At 42.0% G+C, this 10,000-nt stretch overlaps 1 protein-coding gene across 1 annotated transcript in view; it reads right to left on the bottom strand.

The window, feature by feature from the left end:
- Positions 1–2,229, bottom strand: part of LOC143103645 (complement C1q-like protein 2) — a 2,510-nt gene extending 281 nt beyond the window's left edge. The window contains exons 1-3 of the mRNA XM_076267391.1: positions 2,001–2,229; positions 735–869; positions 1–595 (exon numbers count right to left, since the gene is read on the bottom strand). The exon at positions 1–595 is cut by the window's left edge and continues 281 nt beyond it. Of these exons, the coding sequence (XP_076123506.1) occupies positions 312–595; positions 735–869; positions 2,001–2,187 (606 nt within the window). The 5' untranslated portion in view covers positions 2,188–2,229 and the 3' untranslated portion in view covers positions 1–311. The remainder of the gene's footprint in view (positions 596–734; positions 870–2,000) is intronic.
- Positions 2,230–10,000: the final 7,771 nt, after the last annotated feature.

Here is a 10,000-nt window from a genome sequence, read left to right as displayed (position 1 = left end):
TACCCACTACAGCTAACTACTACATCACAGTATATCCACTACAGCTACACTACACCACTGTTATATCCAGATGTGGTCACAGTAGTACAAAACAAAACCCATTTCTATTTTCTACCAGTTTGCTCTGATAACTTCATATTCATTAACAGCACATCATTTGGTTGGCTGTGACTGAGTGTGGATAATTTCATATTGTCACACACAACACAGCCCAAGCTTAGCAGAGTGAATAGAGATATGTATTATTTCTGTAAAAGCATAATATAAAGAGACATGCATCTCTAAAGCTGATGTAAATATGGTTGTTAGCATTACATGGTGAAGAGCAGAAAGCCACTGAAGGTGTTGTAGTGCATGACGTCATCATAGACGATCCGGTTTGCCTGAAGTTCCACATACACGCTGTCCCCCACCTCCAGGGCGATGACCACAGCGTTGCTGCCCATGTCGTTTACGTCAGACGATGAGGTGTCCCAGACAGAGGTCAGTCTTTCATCGTTCTTTTTCAGGCTCACAACAGAGTTGGGTTTACTCAGGTTGGTGAACATTGAGAACCGAAAGTAGTACATTCCTTTGACCTGTGCTGTGAAAATGCCTAATAAAAAGAACAATAATAAAAAGAGTGGATTAAATCCCATGAACGTTCATTTGTCTTTCTCCTGCTTTCCTCCAAACGAACACACACACACACACACACACACACACACACACACAGAGAGAGAGCGACACACTACCTGTTGAAGGATTGTAGCAGCTGCCAGTGTTGGAGTACACCTTCTTGTACTGCAGTGGGACTGCAGCGGTAAAAGGTCCAGTGTCTCCAGACCCAGACTCTGTGAGAGTTGCAGAGAAGGCCACGCGTGGAGTACCTAACAGCATCACAGTGCCACACACACCAGAGATCAAACACATTCATACATGAACACAGTAAAGCTTAAAACACATTGTTATTGAAGGGGCTGTATGTGGGATTGTTTTTGTTTAAAACGTTCCAAAAATTAATTACAGTAGCAAGAGAATGGGAAGAAACAGACTGCCGTTGCAGACCTAATAGTGCTTGCTTTGAAGACTACTCGTAGTACACATTGCTCCTTTAAAGTACAAGTCTATGTTACCACTAGTAAGGCTCCTTTAAAGCATAAGTCTATATTACCTGTAGTAAGGCTCCTTTAAAGTATGCTACCTCTAGTAAGGCTCTTTTAAAGTATGTTACCTCTAGTAAGGCTCCTTTAAAGTATGTTACCTGTATCGTAAACGTGCTAATTACCAAACATTTCGTTCGAAAATTCTAAAACAACAATGTTTTTTAATACTTCAAAATAAGCTTACATTTTCAGTAGCCATTGATGTGTAGATTTGAACAAAATCTAGTTTGGTTCTTACCGGGGCTTTTACTGCCTGAAATATCCGAGAAATATCCAAGAATTCTCATCGTCACAATTAAAAATTCCACTGGAGCTCCAAGCGGATTTGTACACGCAGCTGTTTACAGCTCTTGGAGTCACGGTAAAATGTAATATTTGGTACATAGCTAATTAAGATAAACTTATGGTGTGGGTGCTTCCGTTTCTTTAGGAATCCGCCGTCTTGGTTTGTATAGAAATGAATATTAAGTGACACATACACATAAGAGGTTGGACATACGTCATGGTTGGTCATATGTGACGTTCCTATAGTAAGGCTCTTTTAAAAAATTTTACCTCTAGTAAGGCTTCTTTACCTGTAGTAAGGCTCTTTTAAAGTAGGTTAACTCTAGTAAGGCTCCTTTACCTGTAGTAAGGCTCTTTTAAAGTGTGTTACCTCTAGTAAGGCTCCTTTAAAATATGTTACCTGTAGTAAGGCTCCTCTAAAGTATGTTACCTGTAGTAAGGCTCCTTTAAAGTACGTTATCTGTACTAAGGCTCCTCTAAAGTATGTTACCTGTAGTAAGGCTCCTCTAAAGTATGTTACCTGTAGTAAGGCTCTTTTAAAGTACGTAAGGCTCCTTTAAAGTACGTTACCTGTAGTAAGGCTCCGCAACTCCTTGATTTCCTTTTCAGTGTTCTGCAACTTGGCCTCCAGAAGGGCTATTTTTTCTGCCATGTTTGTGACCTTGAGGGGCAGGGAAAAAAGGTCACCATTTCCATTAGTTTGAGGCTCACACAGATAGCAGCTGCAGGCTAGAACCAGGAGTGCAATGGTCTTCATCCTTGAGGTGTGGAGATCTCCGCTTCTTGAAATGAAAGAAGAGGTCGCTTTTATATATCTAGCATTGCACAACATACCAGTTTCGGAAATACTGGAAATACCAGTTTCAGGCAATGCCCATTGTAAACAAACCTCCCCTTGTGAGATATTGACATATTAAGTGATTGATAGACAAGGGGAAAGCACACAATTGCCCAACAAGTGATCGTCTCAACACAATACTTATTTTTCTGGGGCACAGCAGATCAGTACCAGAGACTTTCTAATGAGGAGACACAGCACCCAAAAAATCCTCCATAGAAATGCATGGGGTTTGTTTGTAATGCATGGCCGTTGTCTACGCATATCCCACCCCTTCCTCGGCAAAACGTCGACATGTGAATACATTGAGCCAATCATGTGGTGTGATGTGAATACATTAAGCCAATCATATGGTGTGTTGTGAAGACATTGTGCCAATCATGTGTTGTGAACTCGCCACTGGAGCAAGATTGGTGTTGTGAAGCCTTGCGCACGCGTATTTCTGCCGAATAGGATGCCCGATGAGTGCCCAAAAAGCGTTGCGATATGGCCGCCGAGCAGTGATGCCAGTAACGCGTTACTTAGTAACGCGTTAGTCTATTTTGACCACTTTTTTCAGTAACGAGTAATCTAACGCGCTACTATTTACAAACCAGTAATCAGATTAAAGTTACTTATCAAAGTTATACTGTGCGTTACTATTTTTGTCATTTTCCTTAATAAAAAGATATATTCTTTGCTTTCTTCTTGTGTTGGGGATTAATGTCATGTAGGCTATGCTCACGTTTTCAGCATGAGCACAATTCACGTGTAAAACCACACAAACGTAAACAATGGAGGGAGAGAGAGAGATGCACATTTCATCAGTCATTACTTTGAGTTTGTGTCAGCTAAATGACAACATTAAGGTACATTGTACATTCTGTGCTGGCAACAAAGTGCTGTCTAGCTAGACATCCCAAGTCTCCCGAAGTTTTGGGAGTCTCCCACATATTGATAGCGGCTTCCTGACGCCCGCAAATAACATAAAATCTCCTGGAACTTAGAGCGAACAAGAGCACGCAAGCCAGACCGGACTTCAAATCAAAGATTCTAGAATCTTTGCTTCAAATCGCGTGTGCATATGAGCTTAACGCGCACACAACGGAGAGGGAGAGAGAGAGAGGAGTGGTGCGTTTGTGCCTGAAGCGCATCCAAGACAGAGAGCATCCTGGTCTGTTTTGCTAAATCAACCAATCAGTTTTCAGTGTAAGTGTGTAAGTTCAGTGTTAATTAATCAGTTCAGTCAGTGTGTACGTTCAGTGTTAATTAATCAGTTCAGTCAGTGTATCTAACAGGAGCGTGATGGCAGCATCAGTGCCCCTCAAAAAGGAACATTTAGGACCCATTTCACATCAGACTACACAAAAGTGTAGGCCTACCCAGTTGTCTCAAAAGATTAAAACATAATGATAATCTTGCACACTGCACTGTTTGTAATTGTAACAGCGACTTTAGCATTGCTCACGGTGGGTTAAATGATTGCAAAATACTTGTTGAGGAGAGTTTAACAAGTGTAATTTAATTCGCATATTACTCAGGACTAGCCTATACAAGATGGCTAGTTGCCAAGGCTACATGAAAAACAAATCTACAAAAAATCTACATATTTTACTATAACAATTTCAATCAATAGGCCTTCCTTATTTGGTGTACTTAGACATTATTGAAGAAACATCTGAATTTCAGTATCTAAGTAGGTTAGGTTGGGATGTCTGCTATACATTGCTGATAAAATGCAGTGAGTATTGGCAAAACCAGTTATCATTTTTATGTTGAGGCGGTGGGGGTGTTGTCGGCAGCTGCTGAAAGTAACTAATAAAGTAACTTGTAATCTAACTTAGTTACTTTTAAAATCAAGTAATCAGTAAAGTAACTAAGTTACTTTTTAAAGGAGTAATCAGTAATCAGTAATCACATTACTTTTTCAAGGTAACTGTGGCAACACTGCCACCGAGTGGAGGGACTTGCCTAAAAGGACTTTGTCAGTACCAAGGTATATACTGTATTGTCAGGGTTGCAGGTAAGGTTTGGACCCAAATGTACGACAAGATGCTTGAGGATGAACTCAAAGGAATTTTACTCATAAACCACACAGGAACGTAACAACCATGACTAAACACACAATGACGAAGCAAAGACTGAGATAAACACAAGATCTTAAATACACAGGAGGAGGAACAAAGGCACAAGTGGACAAGAAATAAGGTACAACGAGAGACAGGTGAACACGGGGCAGGAAACCATAATCGAACTAGTAGACTAAGGAGGATCAGATGAGGGGCGGAGACACAGGCACAGGGAACAGAGACACATGGCAAAACAAACAAAGGAACACATGGCACAGGACACAGGAAGTAAACAAGAGAACACATCAAACTATAAACTAAGAGTCCCAAAACCAAAACAAACTCCAAACCATGACATGTATAAACCAGTACCCCAGTGCTAAGTCATATACCCCAGTACCCCAGTGGGGCACAGCAGATCAGTGCTAAGGCATAAGCTGCAGTGCATGTCTGTGTCTGTGTGTGTGTGTGTGTGTGTGTGTGTGTGTGTTATTGTAATGGTGGTGCTGTCAGCAGCAGCCGGACGCAGACCCTTCAGGCCGATGCTCCTTCTCTCCTGCTGACGTGGAAAAGCTCTCAGGGACCACAGCGACACTGAGCACGTTCAACAAAGCTGGGCCCACACCTCAACACACCACCCCACCCCAACTCACCCCTAAGAAACACAACAGCTGCTGGGGTGGGATGGGGGGTTGGGCATTGGGACGTTCACCTACCCTACGGAGCTATAGGTAAACACATCGGGCCCTATTTTAATGGTCTGAAACGGAAGTGTCTTCGCGCAAAACGCAAGTGACTTTGTGGGCGGATCTTGGGCGCTGATGCTATATTACCGGCGGGATATTGACTGTTGTGCCCGACGCAAATCTAAAATGGGGTGGTCAGAAGTAGCTACATTAATCATGGGTGTGGTTTGGGCGTAACGTGCAATAAACCAATCAGAGCGTCATCTCACATTCCCTTTAACAACAGGCACGCTTGTTCCATAGCTGATTGCTATTATGGTGGCGTATTTGCCAGGCGCAGCCAGGAGCGTTCACAGCACTATAATCACTGTTCAGTTTGGAACAGTTAGCTATTGATTTTTCATCTTGACAAAATGTAATACAGAATTGTCACAAAGACATACTTTCCGATGTTTTGGGATCATTCTCACTGAATCACGAGGTTATGAATGCATGGTGATATATTTGAAATGTACAATGTAATCTAACATTACCTCTCTATAGACAATGCATATCTTCCGTCAGTTAATCTCTTCTCTCCCGTGCTGCCGCTGGGGCATTTGGGTTAAATGGCATCGGCATGCAGTTCAACATCACGTCTCCTTAAGTCCTTTAACATTTCCTAATTTATGTCATCAACACATCAGTGATTCGTGAAAATGTGTACGCTAGATTTATGCCTATTTTTTCACATGGACACCACACTGATTTCCCTCGAGTGGTAATATTTTTCTTTGAAATTATGTATGGTTTACAGAAATGGGAACTACATTGTATAGATGAGAGGAGCTAAGTGTGCGTTGCGCAGCACAGGCGGCCAAGCAAGGGCTTCGTTTAAGTTGACCTAACTTTCAACTCTGCACAGTATCCCATTAACTGCGTGACAGTAGACTATTTACAATATTTTCTGTAAAGCAGAGTTTGTAAACACATTATCATCAACTTAATTCACGCACAACATTTATTTGAACAGGAGAGAGAATAACAATGAATGGATGCAGCAACTACAGAAATTGTACAGAAATTGTAACCATACTTGCTGCTTTCTTGTACTATCTGTTGCTGGTTAACAGCACATGAAAAGCTGATTTAAGCTAATTCACTAACTCAAGACTTTAAGGCCATCATGGATATAAAACGTTTTTTGAAAATAACGAAAGGATGGAGGGAACATAGCGAAGCTTGGAGTTATTTCAGATGGGCTACAACAAGGTAGGCAAAATTATGGTGCTTAAAACCTTACACAACGGTAAATTGGAACAAAACTAAAAGTAACTTTAGCCTTTATAGGGCTGTAGCCTATAAAGTTGTCCAGATTAATAGGTCGTAATTAGGCGTTGTTGTAAAGATATTGCATGTAGATGTTGTACTTTATAGGCTACTAAATATTTAGGTCACCAATGCACGAACAAAACCGGGAAATGGACAAATATTATCAAGGCTTTGAATGTTTCCGTCTGTGCACGGGGGTGTCTGTAGATTGGTGTGCAACGCATTCATTCATGCAGGCCTGTGGTCATGCATGCGCCCTTAAAATAGCATCTGCATTTTCGCCACAGACTTTAGACCAGGGAGTTCCTGGTCTGTGGCGGAATTGTTTTCTGAAACTGCAAAATATCAACAGTGAACGTTTGCGCCGGAACACGCCCCGTCTTTTCGCTGAACCGCCCCCGTGGGCACAATCGAATTCCCTAATTTACAGGCATGTACCTGTGGAGGGAAAATTCCAATATGCGCTGACTGCAAAATAGGAAAGACAAACGCGCGAGTATACAAAGTCAATTGCGCCGGGACGGAAGATAGAGCCCATCACCTCTTTCTCTCTCACACACACACACACGCACGCACGCACGCACAGACACACACACACCACACTGGGCAAATGGTGCCATTTGAGGGTGGGAACCTTGCAAAAACAAAAATCCATTTTTCGTTGACTTTATCATTTAATCTGAAGAAGGTCAGGAGAAAAAATTATTGGGCCTGCGCAGGATGTTATGATATCATAATTATCATAATTGAGGTGAAATTTGTTTATCAAAGATGTACTTTCATTGTAGCCTGGGTTTCCCCATGCTGTCATACACGCGCAATTTTATTCATGCTGCTAGGCAGCCTAAATTCCATGGACCAAATGTTCACCTCAACGAAGGAACCAATCACAGAACGGAGGAGGGACAACAAGATGATGACGACACACAAAAGAGGTTATGAGCTACGTACAGACGCATTGAAAGAATGCCCAATAAACGGCTCTGGGCATTCGTAAACCACGTCTCGAATACGAGAAAATTAATGCGTAGTTCCTTTCATTTGCATAAAGCTCAGCAGAGCCCAACTTCTCAACGCACCGCTTCTGCTTAAATGGCCGCGCCGCCTTTCCAAAGTGCATTGCGGAAGCATTAACTACGCCTCGCCTCTGTCCATAGAAAATTATCAGGCTATGTTGTCACGGTCTGTTACGGGCTGCTACTTAAATTGACCCAAATGCAGGACAACACACAAAGAGTAGATTCACTTGACTTTAGTTACAGAGTGCAGCACAGGAATATTACAACAATGACACAGAAGGAACATAACAAAACTAGGGGTTTATATACACAGGGACTTAACAAGGCAGGCACAGGTGGACAAGAAACAGAGTAAAACAAGAGACAGGTGAACACAGGGCTGGAAATCATAATTAAACTAGCAGACTAATAATGAGGAACAGGTGAGGGGCGGAGACACAAGGAACTGAGACATGGCAAGACAAATAAAGGAGCACATGGCTGACAGGAACTAAAACACAGGCACAGGAAGTAAACACAGGAGCACATGGCACAGGAGGTAAATAAAGGAGGGACAGGGAACACAGGATCGTTACATATGTGCGCCGTGTGGGTTTGCTATGGCAAGCCAACACTGCCACAATTACGTCTGGTTGTTGCACGTTTCAAGATACAACTGCCGTCAATAGCGGCGTTTTTACAGTTTTTGCGTCGCTTTTACAGCGCGATTAGAGGCGACGTCGTGAAATGCGCCATAAAATGTGTGAAAAACGTGCCGCTTTTTGCGCCGATCTGAAAGCTATTCAAGAGCGCCGTATAATACGCCATTGTCTGCACTCTTTTACGCTGTATTTCTGTGCACAAAGACGCCGTTTTCCTCATATGATAATTTCTCCTCCCTCAGCCCCTCCCACAGTCACTAAATTTGAACATATCTTCATGCTGCAAAGTGCGCTAACTTCCCTGTATGTAGTTTGCCATGTTATTTGTTTGGGTAGCCTATCCCGTCTGTGCACTTTGTTGTCATTTTAAATGTGTCTGCCATATATTGTTTCGTCTTTATCAACTGTTCAAATTAGCCTAACGTTAACTGTAACAGTTCAACAAGGAGAACATCTCGAGCTCAATGTATGTGTGAGTTGCTATGGAAACATACTGTACACAGACATCAATTTTAGGAAAAGGGCTGAGTCTGACATGTCTTCAGCTATTTTGGTACGATTTAGAAGAATACATTTGAGTCATTATAGACTCTGGCTTATGGAGCAGAATATGAACAAAGCTGTGATTAAAAACAAGGACAAGCCTACATAACAATCAACTAGTGGCTCGTGCTAATTTCCATCCCTGGTGTGGATCAGTGAAACGAACGATAAAAGTAGGCTATAAAAAATACACGAAACAATGCATGCCAGACACATTTAAAATGACAGCATAGTACATACACGGGATAGTTTTTAGGCTACCCAAATAACATGGCAAACTAATAAATAGGCAAGTTAAAGCCAACTTTCCAGTATGAGATCTGTGCTGAATTAGCGTGGTCTGTTTTGGCGAAAGCAGTTCAAATGTAGTGACTGTGGGAGGGGCTGAGGGAGGAGAAAATAAATACGGCGTAAAGAGTGCATACAACGGCGTGCTATACGCCGCTCTTGAATAGCTTCAGAGCGACGCAAAAAGCGCCGCTTTTTCACACATTTTACGGCGCATTTCACGGTGTCGCCTCTAATCGCTGCGTAAAAACTGTAAAAACGACGCTATTGACAGCAGTTGTATCTTGAAACGTGCAACAACCAGACGTAATTGTGGCAGTGTTGGCTTGCCATAGTTTACCGCGAAAATGGACAATGGTTAGGCACAACGTGCTAGCGGAGGTATGCTAATGAGCAAAGAGCGTTCTCAAAATAAACCAAGATGGTGCCTGGAGTTCAGTAGATGATCCGAGACAGCCATAATGGCAAATAAACGTCATTTGTTTGCCTTTTTTATGCTTGGATTTTGTGAAAACTACAGAGAAATAGACATTCTAAAAAAGCTGTTATTATAACCCTAAAACACGTCTGAAATGCTGTGTGAGCCACTATCTAATGTTAGCAAGTTAGCAAGCAAGTAACTGCCCTCCACTGCTAGTTAACAGCGGTGATTGGTTGTTGACCTGTCAATCGTGACATAAACCTTGTTTTTCATAGTGTAGATGTGTTTCATTTAGTAAACAAGCTTCAAAAAATAAGTATCAAACCATTTTTACACAACTTATATTTGATTATGTCATGGGAACACAAATGGCCCTATTTGCTAAGAATGACCCACAGGCTTTCAACCATCACAGATCAAACATAAAGGCAACCTTGAACTGCTAACATCACTGGATTGAAAATTGCTCTCTGCACCTCAGACTGTTTGAGTTATTGATTTGATTTGAGGGGGTGGAGTGGAAGTCATTACCTCCTGGCTCATGTCCATGATGGAGTTCTACACTATAGAGCCTTATATGATAATAGAAATATAAACTCATAGCATAGATGTACACACACACACACACACTCTGTGTGTTAGACAGGGGCTAAAGAGATTCCCCAGCCCTCAGTCACAGTCCACAGCGGAAAGGTCAACACACACACACACACACACACGGGATGGTGAAATCTATATGACTTGGTTTTCCCATCAATCAAAGTAAGAACACATC

This window comes from Alosa pseudoharengus, unplaced genomic scaffold (assembly GCF_046254945.1).
Source record: "Alosa pseudoharengus isolate Yale_2024_CS ecotype anadromous, Long Island Sound unplaced genomic scaffold, YU_APseudo_1.1 YU_APseudo_1.1_scf_5, whole genome shotgun sequence".
In the NCBI taxonomy this organism is placed as follows: Eukaryota; Metazoa; Chordata; class Actinopteri; order Clupeiformes; family Clupeidae; genus Alosa; species Alosa pseudoharengus.
Note: the sequence above shows the minus strand (reverse complement) of the source record. Positions and strands in the feature narration are given on the sequence as shown.